We start from the raw sequence: 20612 nt of genomic DNA, 5'->3' as shown, positions 1-20612 counted from the left end.
TCCAGCCCCTATACTGTTTGTTTTTTTGGGGAAGATATCAAAACTGGTTAATACGCCTCATTGTTTTTAATTTTCATCATTTGTACAGTGTACAAGTGTGTCCTGATGTAATAATACTTTGGTGATAATTTGGTAAGTACTATTTTTGGCTTTTGGCTCAAGTATGAGCTGTTAAGTACTTTAAAAAAAGTGCTGGGGGCTGGAGCGATAGCACAGAGGGTAGGGTGTTTGCTTTGCATGCGGCCAACCCGGGTTCGATTCCCAGCATCCCATATGGTCCCCTGAGCACCGCCAGGGGTAATTCCTGAGCGCAGAGCCAGGAGTGACCCCTGTGCATTGCCAGGTGTGACCCAAAAAGCAAAAAAAAAAAAAAAAGTGCAAATTTGAGAACTTAATTTTTCTGATATGTATTGTCTTAGAAGTAATTTCCTGAGCCAGGGATGTGATAAGTGGCAGAACTCATGTGAGACCCTGGAATTGCTCCCCAGCCCCCCCTCCCCCCACACACGAGTTCCTGTATTTTAGAAATGCAAGGATTGCATTACAGTTCATAACCTATGACTATTTCTCAGTTAAAATACTCAGAAATATAAATTACTGTTTTTTGTTCCCAAAAATAAGTAAAATTATAAGTCATTTAGGAAGCAGAAATATCTTAATTCTAATTAGAGATACCAGTATCAAATAGGACTGTTAAATAAAATGTATATTAAAATTGGTGAATTTTTCCCCCCCCTTTAGGACTTGAATTTTATGGATACATTAAGCTAATAAATTTCATTAGACTTAAGGTAAGCTGTAATTGAAATTTGTAGTATTTTTTTGAGAAACAAAGTACTATATAATGACTATTATAAGCAACTTAAATTTAACACATTATATGGGCATATCAGCATATCGTACCACACCAAATAAGTGGATACACTCCATACTTAATAAGCTTTTTTAAAGGAGACTTACCAGTGATACTTGAGGTGGGGTTAGAGAGACCAGGGGCCTTTTTCAGAGATGCTTGACCTAATGATGCTGGGGGCTACCAGGACCTTACCCCAAGATGCTAGGGGTGAGATGGGTTGTGGGGGCTGGGGACGAGGGTGGAGGTATGGGGTTTTGGGGGCCATTCCTGGCAGTGCTTAGGGTTTAACTCCTGACTCTGTTCCCAGGAATGGAATTACTCCTGGAGGTGTTTAGGGGACCATATGGAATCCAGCCCAGGTTGGCCGTGTGCAAGGGATGCCCACTGTTCTATTGCTCTGGCCCCTGGAGACATGTGGTTCTAGGGATCCCTGTTAGGGTCTGACGTTTGCCAGACTCCACTGGGGATGATTTCTAAAGTTATTTTAGGTACTTGGGTGGTTCTTCTGTTTTTCCAAATATTTTTTTTCTGTTTTCTACTCATAAATATTTATATTGCTACTTGCCCCTAATCCAAACAGTATAAAACTGCATTGAAACTGTTAATCATCCAGTCAAGTTAATGAAATTACAGATAGTTAAAAATACCGTAAGAGACTTTGTGTAATACAGATAAAATTTCCTTTTTTGTTTAATTGTCCTAGGTTTTTTTGTTGGAAGTAGGGTAGATATGAGTATATGCAATGAAAAGACGTATATTGTCATTAATTTTATACCAGAATCCTACAGTTGAGTACATGAATTCAATATACAACCCAGTGCCTTGGGAGAAAGAAGAGTATTTGAAACCTGTATTAGAAGATGACCTTTTGCTTCAGTTTGGTAAGAGAAATGTACTGTATTTACTTTAGTACAGACTTTCGTTATGGCAAAATGATAGGGTTTAGAGGAAAATTTGTGTCGGCATTCTCTAAAGATTGCATTAGTTTATTTCAGCAGAAAAGTCACTTAACTGATAGACACACTAACAAATACCTGGGAGGAATTAAGAAATACAAACTTGCTTAAACATTGAGTGCAAGCTGTTGTGCCACTTAGGGAGATTTGAGAGCATAATTTTAACTCCTTTTTTGGGCTCAAGAGATAGCTAAGTGGATTGGAGTTTATGCTTTTCATGCAGGAGGCCCTGGTATGAACCCTGTCACCATTTAGGTCTCCAGGCACTGAGCCAGGAGTCACCCCTGAGCACAGTTAAATGTGGCAGAAATTAACAAACATTAGCTACTTTGTAAAATCTTGAGACATCTAATTTACTGCAGTATATTTTGATGCAGAACCGATTTCATCTAAGTTTTCCCGGACTTATTCCCATAAATTCTTGTGCCTGTGACAGGGTCACTCAGTCTTTAACTCTTGGTTCTTTCCTATATCTTGCTCTATGCTATGCCTCCTTGTTGCATGGGGATCTTGTGTAAATTCTGTTGGCCTCATGTAGGTACTTTGTGAATCTGGTTAGTGGAAGGCAGAGATGAGCAAGACCATTTTAAAAAGACACATGCTTTTACAGATAATAGTTTGACAATGTGTATTTGAGCATTTCTTTGATTAGCAAGAACTGATTAGAAAGAAAGAACGGACAAAGTTACTTCCTCATCATTCACTGTGTAATGTGGGTTCAGGAAAAATTGCCCACCACCTGGGCCACATGGTGCCATTCTTGGGCCTGAAGATTCGGTCTTGCTTAGGCGCAGTAGTGCTGGATACTACCAGGGACACAGTCAGTGATGCTCAGAGGACCATGTGATGCTGGGGATTGAACTGGGATCAAGCACATTCAAGGCTTGTACTTGACTTGTACTCCTGTACTCTCTCTCCCACCTCAGATCACTTAAATGTTTTGGTTATAAGTTCAAAAAATATGAGCTATGGGCTAGATTTCTGAGATACTGTATAGCTCTAAAGTTGGTAAGTCCTGGATTGCTCCTTATTGTTTTCACAATTTCACAAGGTATATCATTTCTTTCAACCTTAAGTTACAAAAAGATGATCCCTACTTTACAAGATTATTGCAGAGGTAACACATGTTAACCTGGTGCCCTTTTGTGAGGGCAGGTACCTAAGTAAGTGAATCAGTTTTGTAGAAGTTCAGGTAAAGGAGACATGATTCAGATCTAGAGCAGTGAGAGGCCTATTCAAGAAAGTGAAGCTTGAGCTTGGCTGGTCTTCAGTGCACTGCCCGCATTTTTGATCTGGACTGCCTGGCTCTTAGTGAAGACAGGAGGAAGATACAGTCTTTCTGGCTTCGGGTTTCATTATAGACTTTCAACATAAGACAATGTGTTGGATACACTTAAAATGATTAGGCACCATTTCTCACCTCAGTTGTACTTTCTAAAATTTTATATTTGAGGGTGCCAGATGGACGGTACAGCAGATAGCACTTGACTTGCACATAGCCAACTTGGGTTCTGTCCCCACCTCCCATTTATTCCCTCACACTGCCAAGAGTGATTCCTGAGTGCAGAGTCAGGAGTAAGCCCTGCGCACCACTAGATATGACTTCTAAACAACATAAAGGTATTTTGGGGGATTTTAGATCATATCCGGTGGCATACAGGGGCTACTCCCCACTTTGGTCACAGGACCATGCAGTGTCAAGATTGAACCCAAGCCTCCTGCTTGCAAAGCCTCTCCAGCCCTTTGAGCCCAGACTATAAATTTTTTTTAAAATATGACAACAGAGTTGACAGGGATTTGGAGAGACTCTCACTGTCGTACATTGCTAATAGAATTCAGATTTGGCAATGCCTAACAAACCTAAATATACACTTGCTTTTCAGCCCAGCAGTCTCCCTTACAAGGCTCTGTTTTTTTTTTCTTTTTTTTTTTCTTTTTGGGTCACACCCGGCAATGCACAGGGGTTACTCCTGGCTCATGCACTCAGGAACTACTGGCGGTGCTTGGGGGACCATATGGGATGCTGGGCAAACGCCCTACTGCTGTGCTGTTGCTCCAGCCCCCACAAGGCTCTGTTTTGAAGATACTTTGCCAATATTTTGAAACAGAAGCTTATTTACAATGACTCAAGACTGTATGACACACATGTATATATCCTGCTGAGAGGACCTGGAAAAATCCTATAAGTAGTTAATTGCCCTAATGCCCAGCCAGATCTTGATTTAACAACACCATTCTCCAGTAAAAGGATCGCTCCTTAGAAGAGAGATTGATTTTGTAGATGGAGGGAAAATATAAAATGAATTTGAGGCATCTTGTGTCATAAAATTCTTTTAAAAAAGGGGAGGGGGACTGAAAGGTAACTCAAGGTCACACATCTAGTCTGGTCCTGCTGTTGGTAATCCCAAGAAAGAAGAGACCAGGAGATGGCTCAGTGGTTTAGGCAGCACCTAGCACAAGCACGAGGCCATGAAATTAATTGCGAGGGCCACTGCATAGGCGTCGGGTGATTCCGATCGTCTTATTGTTGGTCCCTGAAGAGGGGGAAAAATAGAAACCAAAATAAGGTCAAGTACGGAGAGATTTCTTAAGAGAATGCTGACACCGATCTGAAGGAGCCGCATTACTTTGAAGAACACAAAATGATAATATGGAGATTCAGCCTATAAAATAAATAACGGCAAGTTTCATAAATTACCAACCAAATTAAATGGGGGAAGGAACAACTCACCTTTGGAATAGCATTCCTGTTAATAAATGTACAAGGGGACTCCCACGAAGTGCGAGAGTGCATGTCTCGCATCCCTGACTATGCCCCACATCACACAGTGTGATTCCCAGCACTGCTGTTATGACCCCACTCACTGAAACCATGTGTGCAATCACCCTGGCTGGTTGTGCTTCCTGCAGACATCACAACAGGAGAGAAGGGGTGGGAGAAATAGACAATCACCTGGGGTAAATACCAAGATTTAATAACCTGCAGAAAAGATCCTCAGTGGATTCTAGTGTTAATGGAAAAATTTAAGACAAATCGATTTGAAAGCATCACCTGCCAAGAAACTTTCTGGTTACATAGGAGATGGTGACTTTCCAGTGGAATAACCCAGCAGACACCGCTTGAATCACACAGTGGACAGTAATACCACCAATGATGAGGCATATGGCCACTAGGATTCCCTTGGTATAGTGTGTGCATCGAGAATATGATGTCCTTTCTCTGCAGTTCTTTATAAGAATATAGGAGTAGCAATAAAGAGAAAATAGACAACCCACATTGAGGGACATCTGCAAAGTCACCCATCAGTGTTCTGAGAAGTGTCAAGATACGGTGTAAAATATTTTGTAATCAGTTCAAGGTGCTGGGTTTGTAAAAATCCACAATTTAAAAACTTGATGCTATTTTGTAGAGGGTTCTCAAGCAGTTCTCTGTGGGCCTTGGCCACTCTGGGCAGTAGTCAGCCCACCTCTGTTGGCTTCACGATTCAGTGTTCAGGTCTGATGAAGTGCTCCTGTTTACGCGCAGCAATGCTCTCACCCACCATGGCCACACCCAGTGATGCTCCTTGTGCTGGGCTTCATGTGGTGCTTGGGAGTAAGTGTAGGGCCTCTGCCTGTCAGGTGTGCATTTTACCAATTTGAGCTGTCTCTTCCTCCCCAGCCCTTAATATCTTTTATAGTCTTTAGGATTTTTTTCTTTCACATCTAATTCTGTCTGTTGTTGGAAAGGGAAATGTTTAAATTTGATGGATCATCTAATTTGCCTATAAGTCTCTCAGTTTTTGCTTCATTTATTTTTGAGCACTTTTTGGAGGGGGTGGTTTAGATCTACCTTGTAAACTGGTCACTTTCTGTGGTGGTTCTCATCTGCCCAAATAAAGTTGATTTGTTGTAGATGTAGATTTGATGTTGATTCATCTTACATTCGGTTTAGGACTTTGAATTAGACTGTCTTGATTAATTATAATACAGAATTTTAATGTTTACTGACTCCTTTCTTCTTTCCAAATGCACATTTTACTTTAATAAGTATTAATGCTACAATTTTTATTGCAAAAGAGGGCAAAACAAAGAAATTTGCCAAAATAACCCATTAGTTAGCTTGGTTTTAATCTATCAACTTAAGGTGGCTTGCACACGGTTTGCAAAATTTTGGAAACAAGATACGCACTTGTTTATCTTGAGAATTGTAATAGGATATAGGAAATATGCTCATCATCCCTTAATACTATGGAAATACTTTTTTGCTGAATTAAATAGTGAATGGATCTGTAGTTTTTTGAGATTCATGCAGTTTTCTGCCAATGATTAGAGATTATTGGCATACCGTATTGCCTTTAGAGTAAGCTCAACTTTGCTCCAAATTTGTGTTCAGTTTAGCCAGCTAAGAAAAACTAACAGTATACTCTTTGAATTCAAATGGAAATAATTTGGATGTTAAATGTTTCCTTAAGTAAAAATCCTTTCGCTCATATTTTTCAGCCGGCTTGTAATAGGCACTTGGTATATACTTATTTCTAATGTATTTTCACATGTTTCATTATTATAAGAGAGCCTAATAATACCCATTTATTTCTTCAGATGTCGAAGATCTGTATGAACCAGTGTCAGTCCCACTCTCATACCCCAATGGACTCAATGAAAATACATCTGTTGTTGAAAAACTGAAACATATGGAAGCCAGGGCACTGTCTGCTGAAGCTGCATTAGCCAGAGCACGTGAGGATCTGCAAAGAATGAAGTAATTTATCAATTTTACAGAAAACTCATTGTTTATCTCCCCCCAAATAATACAACGAATGACAAGGTGGATAGAATATGGAAAAACAATTCATGTACTAGAATGCACATAGTGTTTTAGTTTTAGTCATATTAAAGATGGAGCTATTTTCTTTGTTGCTACAGTTGATTAACATAAAGCTTTATAGTTTTGCACGCTTCTTTATAATTACTTTTGTACTCATGGTAATTGTTCTGCTGAGTGTTCTTTTGGGTGCTTTTATACCTTTGATGGTACCACACTTTTGATTACCCTGCTTGTAATTTCCTCCATATTACTTTCTGTCTCCAAGGGGAAAATTGGGGAAATAATATTTTTTAGGTTTGGGCTAAGATTTTTAATAGCATAATAACCTAATTTTTAAAGAGATGAAGGATAGTGGTGTCATATTTAACCCCCCAAAAAATAGTGGGGAGTGGGTAGTTTTTGCAAATAAGCATTTTTAGCATTTAGCATTTTAGCATTTTTCTATCTTAACACTACTGGATATATCCATCACCAGGGAATCTCATTAAACTGTGGATTCTGATTGAGGAAATCTGAAATGGGTCCTGAGATTTTGTATTTTTACCATATATACTTCTAGTTTTACCTATGGATTTATAAGTTGTACTCTTGATTTTGTAGTATGTCTAGCAGAAAATGTAATGTAGTTGATTATAGCTACCTTCCCGTTTCTGAAATTACGTTTTTTTTTTTATTAATTTTTTGGTTTTTGGGCCACACGTGGTGATGCTTAACCCCTTGTTTACACTTGGGAACCACTCCTGACGGTACCCGGGAGATGCCAGAGATTGAACCAGGGTAGACCACATGCAAGGCAGTTGCCTTACCTGCTATACTATATCTCTCCGGCCCCTGAAATATGATTTATGTTTTCGGTACTCAGTGTCTCTGTTTCTGCCTCTCTGGATTGCTTTAACATACTAGTTCATAAACATTTATAATTCATAGATTTGGTTTGTGGACTCAAACTCAGGGCCTTATAGATGTGAAGTGACCTAAGGTTCTTGATATGTGTGATCAAAGGGGAACCGAGTTTTTAACCTGGGACGGATGGTACAGGTGTATGGAAGTAATTCTCAGTTCACGTCTACTTTCTGACCTTTCAACTCTTTATGAGAAAATACGGTTTGAGAGTGTGTTAATAGTACTGAAATTTGATACATTTATTTGCTGAAATAAGATTTGGATAGCAGGAGAAATCATAAGGGTGGTTTTTGTTCCGCTGAAAGAGATGAACAACTTGAATTCGTAGCTGACAGCACTTTCCTGGTTTGGCGGCATTTTTGTTTACCATTAGGTGCCGTTGCTTACTGTCCAGCAGGGGGCGCTTTCAGTTGCTTTCCGGTAGTGTGGTTGACGCACTGCTCAACACACTCCACTTTGCCCTCCCTCCCCTTTCTTCCTTACCCTCTAGCCTTGCCTTTGTCCATGGTTCAGTGAACCTGTCTCAAGGGTGTATTTCAAATTGATTACAGACAATTTGCTCAAGATTTTGTGATGAACACAGATGTCAGAACCTGCTCATCATCTACTACTGCCATTGCGGATCTTCAGGAGGATGAAGACGGTGTTTATTTCAGCTCATATGGGCATTATGGGATACATGAAGAAATGCTGAAGGTTAGAAAAGAGTGCTGATGCACCAAACCCATACCAAAGGAATTAGTGGGTCCTTTAATAGAGTGTTTAATAGATCTATTTCTTTTCTAAAATGAAATCTATTTACTAGAGCCAGTCTGTTTTTTTAAATAGAGTAAAATGAGTTTTTAATATATAGGCTATCAGAGAACTAAATTTTTGTGTCTGTTGAGAACTGCTTTTGAATCTCTTTGGTGTATCACAGCGTATCTTCGGCTCAAGAGATTACTAAAACTAAAACAACAAAGTTGTTGTAAATTCTCACAATTACTGTGTGTAATATTACATTTGATTTTATTTTTCATTATTTTTTTCCCTGGCTTCCTCAGTGGTGCTACCAGGCTATCCCCAGCAGTGCCCAGGAAGTCATGCGATGCTGGGGATCAAACCCAAGGTCTTGGTGTTTTATAGGGGTGCTTGGCAGCCATTTGAGCTCTTTACCAGGCCTCCCATTTTAAATGATTAATGCCATATAGTTAAGGGCTTAAAGTGTTTGTCTTGCATACCGTCAGACTAGGTTCCAATCCCTGGCATGTATATGGTCCACTGAGCTCCACCAAGAATGGTTCCTGAGCACAGAACCAGGAGTAAGCACTGAGCACCACTTGGTGTGCCCCAGAACAAAATAAATAATGTATACAAGTTATTTCCAAAATTGGGCAAATAAAGTGTTTAAACTTGGTTGGCTTTAGCTTTTAAAATGGCAATGTTCATATAAAATAGAAGATTAGTAGCAAGTAGGTGTTTTATCAAATATTATATTACAGATTCAAAATAGCAAGTTATAATTTATCAATTCAGTAAGGTGAAAAATATCTGAAATTAGTGCTGGCAAGTAAAATTTAGTGAAAATTTTTATGATTATTTCTGTAAACTTTAAATGCCCCCATTTTTTTAAATTTCAGTGAAATAATATTTCTAAATTCTTACATAGAAGATTATTTTTGACAACCCGACAACTGTTCTTTTGAAAAATACTGTTAAGAATATTTAATATTATGTATATACTTTTGTTCTGTCAGCTTTGCAGAATCAGAGTGGATGTTTGCTGATTTGTACTAATTATAATTACACGGCGTCTTTCAAAGCAGTATCATGTCATTACTGTTACAGTTGGTTTTATTTTTTGTTATCACTTAGGTATTGTAGCATTTTGAGTAAAAAATTGTTTTAAGTTTAGCTTGAATTTTAAAGCAAATTGAATTCTTTAAAAATGACTCGGGTAAAATTTGGTGAGAATATCTTCCTTAGAGGAGATCATTTAAGCCCATGTTAGTTTCAGAACACTCTATCAACTTAAATGATATAAACCTTTTATGTTTGGGGTATGGAAATTGTGTTGGGTTTTTCAGAAAGATAAGGTCATAGTTCAGAGTACATCATTGTCTCACTCTGGTCATCAGGATAATTATTTGAGTGTATCTACATCTCTGTCCTGTTCACCTGTAACAATCCTTAACTAGAGGATCTTTATATGTGGTCATATATCTTTGATATACTTATCAATTGGAGTTTTTAATGCTATCTTTTCTCTTTTAGAGAATAACTTAAGAATCCTTAATATTTTTTGGTTGATGTGGTATGATACTATACCCTAAAACCTTTAAGTACTTTCTTAAAAACTGTTTCCTCCATTAAAAAAGACAATCCTTATATAAATCTATATGCTTTAGTTCCTCGTAGCCTGTGCAATTACTTCATCTTCAAGAAAACAAGAGGACATAGAAGTATTCATAGAAAATATGAGTATATCCCATGCAGAAGGAATAATTTATATTTTGCTAGTTTATATAATATGAATGAATATGAAATGCACCTGACATCAAGCTGTACTTAATCTCTTTTTATCCAAACAGTGCTTAACATACAAAATCTGTTTAAGGGCGTTATTAGCAAAATATTACATTATTTTCATAAATAATTTAAAATCATGAAACCATATTTATAGGACTTATTTTTATGATTAGAATGGATATGTCCTTTTGTTTCTGTTTCTTTGGGCTACCGGGTGGTGGGCCACTCTTGTCAGGCTTCGGGACTGTGTGGAGTGCTGTTGGTCAAACCCAGGTCGCTGTGTGCAAGGCAGACGTCCTATACCCACCTGCTATCATTCTGGCCCTAGGACTGATCTGTGTTTATAGAGATGTGGTTTGGGTTTTTGTTGCTTAGTTACAGATATTTTAATGATGCCATCATACCAAACATTGTGATTACAGTTATGAATGAAAGTTGGAGTTAAGATGAAGATAGTGGTTGATAAAAACTATATGTGATAGTGATTGATAGGATACTCTACATGAACTTTCAAAGTCCTTTTGCACTTTTCTTTCTGAAGAGTCATTTTTGACCCCTGTAAATCTGAGAGGCATCACTTTTTTTATTGTTGAGAAAAACATTGCTTATCCTGCAGAATATTTATTACAAACTTAAGTACAATTTATCTTTACTGCATACTCCTTACTGTGTTTGTAGTGAATCATGCATTCTGTCCACCAACACGAATTTATGAAATATTTATGCAAACTTTATAAACATTCAGATCTGAACATACATTGATACAGAATATTTTTAGTATAGTATTTTGTTCCAACTTTTCTTTTGCCTCGTCTCATCCTCATGTTTAAAAAATATTTGTAGAAATGCTTTGATGACATTTTATTGGTCTTATAAAATACCTTTCTTATTTGAGAGTTTCAGAGTTCTAATTTTGTGTTTCTTAGCTTTAAAAGGTTGATGAAAAAGATAACGTTTTAGATTTATGTTTATTACCACATTTTGCATTGAGTGTTAGTCTTCTGTTAGAATAGATATTTAGACATGATTATTTACTTGATTTTCAGGTTTAGAGTTTCTCTTGCATTAAAAAATCCTCTACAGTGTCCAACTCTGTCCACGGCCCTCTGATGTATTTTGATTTTACTGCACCGGAGTGAGCGTATACAGGAGACCCGGTGAAGGATGGTAGTGAAGCTGAGCAGCAGTGCATGGGCTGCGGACAGGAGGAAGGATGCCAGTGATTAAGTCGGGGCCGTGGGGAGGCGTGTGTTTGTTAGAGCTTTCTGAGCAGCTGCTTTCTTGACTAATGTTCATCTTTTCTGTTTCTGTTGTGTCAGCAGAAACCACTGGTTGTAATGTATGAAAAGTTTAAACGAGATAAAAATGTGTTTTTAAAAGACAATTTTTTTTTCTTGTTGTTGTTTTGGGGGTCGTACCTAGTGGTGCTCAGAGGTTAACCCTGACTCTGTGCTCCGACAACCATATGCTGTGCTGAGGGTTGAACCTGGGCCTCAGTCATGCAAAGCATGCATTTAGCCTGTTATGTGAACTCTTAGACCCAGAAAGACAGCTTCTAAATTAGGTAATCATGCTTTTTAGAGAATGGAAAAAAATTAAAGGGGTAAGGAGCTTGCTTTGTATACAGCAGACCCTGGTTTGATCCCCAGTACTACATATGTTCCCCCAAGTACATTAGGAATGATCTCTGAGCACAGAGCTAGGAGCAAGCCCTGAACACTACCAGGTGTGTCCCAAAACAGAATCAATGGTTTTTATTTAAATGTTCCATTTTTTTTTCCAAGTCATTTTAAAAATAACTTACAGGAAAAGACTTAATAAGCCTAACTTAAAATATATGGTTTATTAATCTCTGATACTGATAGAAGATTGTTTCTTGGGGATATAGATAATGTAAATGTAGCTGCCGTAGCATTTGGTTTTTCACATAATGTAAAACCAAAAGGCATTCTCAGCCTGAGATAATTTTTTTGTTTTTGCTTTTTTGGGCCATGCTCACTGTTGTTCAGGGTTTACCCCTGTACTCAGGAGTCTCTCCTGGCAGGCTCTGGGACTGTTTGGGGGTGCTGGGGATCAGACTCTTGCATGTAGGGTACATGCAAGGCAAGTACCCTACCCTACTCGGCTATCTCTTTAGCCTCAGCCTCAGGTAATTTTACCATGCTCTTTTTTTTTTTCCCCCCCCCCCCCCCCCCCCCCCCCGTCTCCCACAGCAAAACTCCTTAATACTTAATTTTCTGTCAGTATATGTTTCAACTGAGTTAATTAAAAAAGGTAATCAGCTTTGTTCACGGATCAACAAAATATCAGTTTTCAGTGCCTGCCTTTGTCACACAGTTATGTGAGATTTCAAAATGTGTAAGTCACATAATATGAACTGTAGGCCTCAAGTGACTTACAATTGCAGGCTTTTAGGGGAGGGGCTTGGCTTTTGGGTCACACTCCAAGGGGTTCAGGGGCTATTCCTAGCTCTGTACTCAGAGGACCATTGCAGTACTGGTGATTGAACCAAGGTTGGCTATATACTAGGCAGGTGCCTTACTCACTGTACTCTCTCTCCAGCCCTCCAGTTGATGAACTTGTAAGCATCATTTTCTACCATAGAAATGTCTAGGAACAAAACATGATTGTAAAGCAGGTAGATGTGGTCAGTGGGTTTATTAGAAAAATAGTCTTATTTTTAAGTTAGATTTGTCTCTTGCGTTTTTTTCTCTTGATCTTCTTATTTAAAGGATTATGTTCGTATGCTGTTAGCTTTAGTTACCAGTTAAAATATTACAGTGGCATTGTAAGTCAAAAACAAAAGTGTGTATGTTTTAGGAACTTTGATCTTACTCAAATTTAAGTCACATTCTTAAGTATTTTCTCAGGAGTAATACACAGTGTCCAGGAGAAACAATTGCTTAGACTGTGAGGACAGAACTGAAGATTGCAAAGCTGGGGCAGTTGAGGGGGTCATAGAAAGGAAGGGTTCTATGCACACTCCTGAGGAAAACTAGCACTTAGATGGTAGCTGTAGTGTAATCTTGTATGCCCCCAAACAAACTTTTACGTTTTTGGAAAGCAGTGGTACCTCAATGAATTATAAAAGTTCTTGTAACCAATTAACGTTAAGGAATGTTTTCTGAGTTTTGAATTTTCATTTGAAGGAGGAAAAATAAAAAGTGTGACTTTTTTTCCCCCTGACATGTAATAACTCTGGAAACAAGTTATGTGTGATTCCTCTCTCGGTACTTTTTATTTATCCAGACTATCCTGTAAACACATGTTTTATTTACTCTTTCTGTCTTAGGACAAAATACGAACAGAAAGTTACCGTGATTTTATATATCAAAATTCACATATCTTCAAAGACAAGGTGAGTAGTGTCTAACTCAAAAGTTATTCTTTCCATTTGTATCGTGGCAGTTGAAATTCTGTTTGGGGTCATCATTGTGGTGACAGTTGATTGAATGTGCTCGGGTTTATTTCCTGCAAGACTTGTCGTGCATGGTGCTCTCTGGTGTAGAGCCTGACAAAGCGGAAATGCTGTCATTCAGTATATTCTTTTGAAAACAAATCTCTTTATTATAGTAGCATAACTTGTAACTATGCTACTTGCCTATCTGTTAGTTTTTGCTTTAACTTTTTTTTTCTGCACTTTTGATGAATTTCAGACTTGCTAGATAATCCCCATGCCAAACCACATGTTTAATATTTTATTCTGATATGTTTACTTTTCTGTTTGTTTCGGGGGCCACACCCAGCAGGGCCCAGGGCTTGCTGCTGGCTCTGCATTCAGGAGCTACTCCTGGTGGGACTCAGACCACCATATGGCTTGCCAGGAATTAAACCCAGGCTGGCTGCATGCAAGGCAGTGCCCTACCTGCTCTACTAACTCACTGGCCCCTCCACTTTTTTTTTTTCTTAAAGAATGTATATGTTGATAATGTAACTGGCTTATGTATTAGGACCTTTCATGTGGTACCAGGATTACTGTTACGGTGCTTGTGGGATCGTGCAATGCTAGAAGTCAAAACCTGCCTCACAAGTGTGAAGTGTCTACTTTAGCACTTTGAGCTAAAGGACTATCCCTCACCTCAGTGTCAAAACACACTTTTTAAAATGGTTATTTCACACACTTTATACTACTCTACAACAGTAGCACCATTGGTGCTCTGATGTCTTTTGTTTAAAACATTTCCTATCAGTGGTTTTGAGGGCATGTGTTTGTTTTTGCAGATTCCCACTACTGAAAAATAGAAGACTTTGTATCAGTTCTTTGTACTTAAATTAATGCCTTTTATTATTATTGCAATAGAAACTTAAGAGTTTTATATAGTTCTATTTCTCTTTTTTGGTTTTGGGATCACATCTGGCAGTGCTTAGTGCTAGTCCTGGCTCAGTGCTTAGAGAACCATGCAGTGCCGGGGTTTGAACCCAGTCCTGTGAGCTGAGGAAGAGCTCATCACTTTGAGCCATCACCCTGAGCTCATAGTTTTCATATTTTTATTCAAGTGTTTAAAACTCTTTAATATACTTACCTGAAAAAACCACTTTGTATTCTTGGAAGGAAACTGTTTTACTTTATTATTATTATTCTTATTTGAGTCATACCCAGTGATGCACAGGGGTTACTCCTGGCTCGTGCACTCTGGTGTTAGGGGAACCATATGGGGTGCTGGGAATCAAACCCGGGTCAGCCACATGCAAGGCAAACGTCCTACCCACTGTGCTATCACTCCAACCCCTGTATTACTTTTAAAATTTTACCTTTTTTTTTATAATTATGCCCAGATTATTTTTTTAAATTTTTGTATTGAATCACTGTGTTCTGTTTTATTTTGTTCTACACCTAGAATTTAAACAGTCAGTGGTATGGGAATCATTAATTATGACTAGATTCTCAGGAACCAACCATATAAGTTTAGATAAGTGGTAAACCTCTTTGAATCTCATCTTAAACTTGTTCTAAAATTCTGTGATTTTTGTTATTATAAGAGGTCTGTTAGGTCTTACTTTGAGCCATCATTTTTGTTTTGTTTCTGGGCTACCACCAACAGTGCTCAGGACTACTCCCAGTTCAGTTATTAGGGGTTGCTCTTGGTCCTTGGAAATGATGTGCTGGGAATCTAACCCAGGTCTCCATCATGCAAAGCATAACGGTCCAGCAAGTTGAGCCATCTCACTGGCTTTAGAACCATCTTTTCTTAATACTTCTAATAAAAATAACTGTTAGAAAGTTTTAGGTAAAAATAGTTATCTTTGCTTTCTAATGTACTTTTGAATAGATTTTTGTCAATATAGAAGGAAATTCTGGAAGACAGTATTAATACAGAAAATTCTGAAGTGTTCAAATATTAGTACAGAATTCAAGTATTCTGTAATATTAATATAGAACTCAAGTATTAATTCATAACTCAGATTTCAAGTATTAATACAGAATTAACGTATTTTGATACAGAAATTCTGAGAGACCCATGTATTAATGCAGAAGAAAATTCTGAAAGACTCACTAATATTGAGTTTACACATATTTGTGTATGTAGAACAAGACTTGGTTCATATAAAAATGCAAGTTTTTCCACACAAAATGCTTAACAATGGAAAGCATGTACACAGTGGATAATAGTTGTATTCCTTTCACTTCTCTCAAGTCTGCTAAAGTAAAACTAGAGGGACTTTTTTGTAAATTGGAAGTTCTTTCTTCAGTTCTTTGCCTGAGATGTTTGCTTTTTACTCAGCAAGTTATAATTAGCTTTACTTTGTATTTATGGTTTCTTAGACTGTAATGTAAAATATTAAATATTGATTTTTTAGCTCCTTAAAGCACATTTTGGGCATTGTTTCCTATGATAGTTTCACAAAATCAAGAGCCCTTTTATTTGCATATTCAGGTTTTATACTACCATATATTTGAATAGCATTAGGTAATCTAGATTGCTTTTAAATTTTTTTTTATTTTGCTTTTTTTGGGTCAGCCCCAGCGATGCTCAGGGGTTACTCCTGGCTCATGCACTCAGGAATTGCTTCTGGCGTTGCTCAGGGGACCATATGGGGTGCTGGGAATCGAACCTGTGTCGGCCATGTTGGCTGCGTGCAAGGCAAACGCCCTACCCGCTGTGCTATCGCTCCAGCCCCTAGATTGCTTTTAATGTGTTGGTTCATTGTCATTTTAACATGCCATATCTAGGTAGGGCAAGTATTTATCTCCATATTATACATGAGGAAACTTAAAACCAATGGGTTAATTGACTTGCCTTAAAATGGGAAATAGAAAAAGTTACCTGAGAGTTTTTGTTTGTTGGTCTCTTATTATAGTTTAGGTAATAAAACCTGAGGGGCTTTACTTAATTGTTGCCCTTAACTCTGTATCTTAGAATTTGAATATGTTAAAATATATTTTAACTTTATGTAAAAATAAATTAACTGGTACAGGAACCAAGCTACATATTAATTCATTAATAACAGCATAATTATTTACATATGCTTCTTTAAGAAATGGGTGAAGAAGGGCTGGAGTGATAGCACAGCAGGTAGGGCGTTTGCCTTGCACGTGCCGACCCAGGTTCGATTCCCAACATATCCCATATGGTCCCCTGAGCACCACCAGGGCTAATTCCTGAGTGCCGAGCCAGGAGTGATCCCTGTGCATGGCTGGGTGTGACCCAAAAAGCCAAAAAAAAAAAAAAATGGGTAAAGTCTGGTCTCCAAGTTTTATTACTGTTGTTCCTGTTTCATTTGTCTCCATTAGGTAGACAAACTTCATATCATAGCACTAGCTTCTTTGTCATACTGGGTAATATATAGTTCAAGTTAATTATTTTTTTTTTAATTTTATGATGAAAACTCTCAGCAAAATAGGCATCGAAGGCATTTGCCTCAGTATAGTCAAAGCCATCTACCACAAGCCCACAGCAAGTTAATTATGTTAATGTTCATAATTTTATCCCTATTCCATTATAAGATTCTTTTGTTTATGAAGTTTTTTTTGAGGTCATAGAGCTTCTCTGATTTAATTTAATGGTGAGTGTCATTTAATTATCCTATCAGCCACTCATAATTAATTTCTATTTGTAGCACATTGAGGGACTTCCTCGTTAGTTGCCTTATTATATCTTTGATTATCATCTAAGCAAAAATCAGTTCCCTTCAAAGATTTTTCTTTTAGAAAAGGGAAATTGAATTCTTTCATTTTACAAAGTGTTGAGTTTAGTGTGTTAACTCTCCCTCTTTGTTTAAGTCTGTCATGACTCAAAGATTATATTTGATTATGTCAACACTTAGGCACATCCTTGACCCTGAGTCTATTGCTCTGAATTGGATTGTTGGAATAAGGGACATATCTTCCCCTGTACTTAGCTTTTTCTTCACTCATGAGTTTTGTTTGTTTGTTTTGTTTTGTTTTGTTTTGGTGGCAGTGCTCAGGGGTACTTTTTGTTCTGCACTCAAGAATCACTCTTAGTGGTGTTCTGAGGACTATATGGGATACTGGAGATTGAACCCTGGTCAGCTGTGTGCCTTACTCTCTGTACTCTAAAACCCTCTTAAAAGGTTTTCATATGGATAATTCCTTATTAACATTAATTAATGGCTCATACATCCAATATAAGAAAATCCACAGTTGTTTGTTTATATTAGAAATAAGTGCTGCACAGAAATATTTGATATTAAATATCAGTAAATAAATCTGAGAGAACAGTAATTGGATACGTTCCTAGTAGTGGACTCATAAGTTAATGAGGATACTCTGGATGGTATTAGCACTGCCAGTTTGTTTTCCATAAACTGTATGTCGATAGTCCAAATACCATTGTTAAAATACCATGCAATTAAACTACTAATATTTTTGAATTTTGCAGATGTCTTATTTCAGTGAAATGCTGGAAACTTATTTATTGCTGTGTTGTGTATGTACATCTAGTTACCCACTTTGTACCATATATTTAAGATTAATATGCTATCAAAGTATTAGGGCTGGAGCGATAGTACAGCGGTAGGGCGTTCGCCTTACAAGCGGCCAACTTGGCTGACCCGAGTTCGATTCCTCCGCCCCTCTCGGAGAGCCCGGCAAGCTACCGAGAGTATTCGATATGCCAAACACAGTAACAACAAAGTCTCCAATGGAGACGTTACTGGGCCCGCTCGAGCAAATCGACGATCAAAGGGAGGGCCTTTACCTTTTTACCTTTACCTTAATATGCTATCATTGTTTATAATACTTTATAATATAATACTGTATAATATGCAACTTTTTTTGCTCTGATTTTATTTGTAGAAAACATTATCTTGACAGTAATGTATATCTTGGCACTTAAAAGAAAAATTTTAATTTTGTATAAAAGTAGTTTCATGAGAATTTTAAAAATTAAATTCTTAATATCATATGGTGACTTTCTGCCTGCACCTAATAGCATCTAAACTTTGGTTCTTTAAATAATTTTTTCTGTCACCAATAATTGAGAATCATTTTTACAATCTGTATGCTATTTACTTTTATTGCACATATCATTAAAATCAAGTAATTTTTTTAATTTAAATTTTATTTCCCCTTATACTTTATATAAACATTGTGGTTTACAGAGTTGTTGTTCATGATGATTTGATACAGATTTTCAATATTCCAGCACTGATCCCACCACTATTGCGCCTTCCTCCCACCATTATTTCCAATTTTCCCAGCCACCCTTTAAGCCTGCCCCCATGAATTGAGTAATTTTTTTAAATGGAAGGGTTATGATTATTTTCCTCCTCTTCATGTCTTTTATAACTTTTAAATTGTACTAGATTACAAACTTTTTAAAAACATTGTATTGGATTAGGCTGTCCTGCTTAAGTTAGTTCCTGTTATTTCAACTCAAAAAAGTATTTCCATTAAAATTTAGAATTAAGGGGGATCAGGGGTGTGCTTCTTCTATAGGAGGTCCTGGGATTGGTCCCTTGGTACCCCCTCCAAATATGCCAAACACAGTAACAACAAGCCTCAACAATGGAGACGTTGCTGGGCCTGCTCGAGCAAATCGATGGACAAGGGGATGACAGTGACAGTGACAAGCATAGACTATTCATGCAGTAGATATTTAACGAACAATTTTTCTGTATTATAAAGTCTATGTAAATTGCTTATTTCATATCAAGCATCTTAAATTTCACATTCAACAGTGACTGTAAAAAACTATTGTTATGAATTTAAATGATCTATTGTGAGAAGATCTTCAGTTTTCTATAAGTATAAATTACTGCTATTTTTAATTGGTCACATTGAAAAAGTCTTAATTTTATTATTATTTTTTAATTGAGTAATTGTGGACTACAAGGTTATTTATAATTGTGTTTCAGGCATACCAGGTCCCAACACCAATCTCTTCACCAGCGTCCACGTCCCTCCACCAGTGTCCCCAGTTTCTCCGCAGACCCCTCTTCCTGCATCTGTGGCAGGCCCTTTTTTTTCCCCCCTTTTAGGCACTGTAGTTTACAGTACTGTTATTGCTAGGGTATTATGCATATCAGTTTACCACTTTTCAGCACCCCCCTTCCTCCCTGAATCATGTTGAAAATTTTTATTGTGATCTACTTCTAGCCAGAATTTTTTTTTAAATTTTTATTAGTGAGACACTAATAACATATTGTACAATAATATATTGTACAATAATCAATTATACAATGATCAAATGATCAAATACCCATCCCTCCACCAGTGCCCATTTCCCACCACCATGGATCCCAGTATCCCTCCCACCTCCCATCTCCCCCATCCCACTCTGTCTCTGTGATAGGGCATTCCCCTCTGTTCTCTCTCTCCTTTTGGGTATTGTGGTTTGCAAAAGAGGCATTGAGTTAGCCAGAAAATTTTTGTTGTGATCTATTTCTAGCCAGCAACACCATGATATATGAATAATTTATAACAGATGACTTTCTCATTAACATCATTTTTCTTCTCCAGGTAGTTTTGGATGTTGGTTGTGGAACTGGAATCCTGTCTATGTTTGCTGCTAAAGCTGGAGCTAAGAAAGTTTTTGGAGTTGACCAATCTGAAATACTTTACCAGGCAATGGATATCATAAGGTAGGTAACTGGCGATCTTGTGGGGAGAGGCTTCCCAAGTAGTATTCAGTAGACTTCGTCCAGCTCTGCAGATTTGACGTTCTGTGCATAGACAGTAATGTGGTGCTGCTCTGACACAGCACCTGTTCTTGGACATTTGGATTGTTTTCAGATGTTGGCTGTTGTGACTGGGCTGCAGTGAACATAAGAGTGGAAATGTCTTTTTTGCGTAATTTTTAGACCCTTGGGGTAGATGCCCAGTGTGGGACTGCTGGGTCATTTGGAAGTGCAATTCCTAGTTTTTTGAGAAGTGTTTGCGTTGTTTTCCGGAAAGGTTGGAGCATTTGACATTCCCACCAACAGTGAATGAGAGTTTTTTTTTTTTTACCCCCACATCCATGCCAACATTGGTTGTTTCATTTTTTGATATGTGTTCCAGTCTCACTGGAATGAGGCGGTATCTTGTTGTTTTGCTTTGCATTTACTTTCCAAATGATCAGTCATGCACATTGTTCCATATACCTGTTTATGTGCCTTTTTTGAGAAAATCTCTGTTCTG

General features: G+C 37.7%; 1 protein-coding gene across 1 annotated transcript in view; it reads left to right on the top strand.

Annotated features, from left to right (window-relative positions):
- The window catches only part of PRMT3 (protein arginine methyltransferase 3), a 124022-nt gene that overhangs the window by 3912 nt on the left and 99498 nt on the right, over positions 1-20612 (top strand). The window contains exons 4-9 of the mRNA XM_056132582.1: positions 742-791; positions 1635-1737; positions 6394-6553; positions 8074-8218; positions 13323-13388; positions 19953-20074. Coding sequence (XP_055988557.1) covers positions 742-791; positions 1635-1737; positions 6394-6553; positions 8074-8218; positions 13323-13388; positions 19953-20074 — 646 coding nt within the window. The remainder of the gene's footprint in view (positions 1-741; positions 792-1634; positions 1738-6393; positions 6554-8073; positions 8219-13322; positions 13389-19952; positions 20075-20612) is intronic.

This window comes from Sorex fumeus, unplaced genomic scaffold (assembly GCF_029834395.1).
Source record: "Sorex fumeus unplaced genomic scaffold, SorFum_2.1 ptg000007l, whole genome shotgun sequence".
Classification (NCBI taxonomy): domain Eukaryota; kingdom Metazoa; phylum Chordata; class Mammalia; order Eulipotyphla; family Soricidae; genus Sorex; species Sorex fumeus.
The sequence above is the reverse complement of the archived record's forward strand: the minus strand, read 5'-3'. Positions and strand labels throughout refer to the sequence as shown.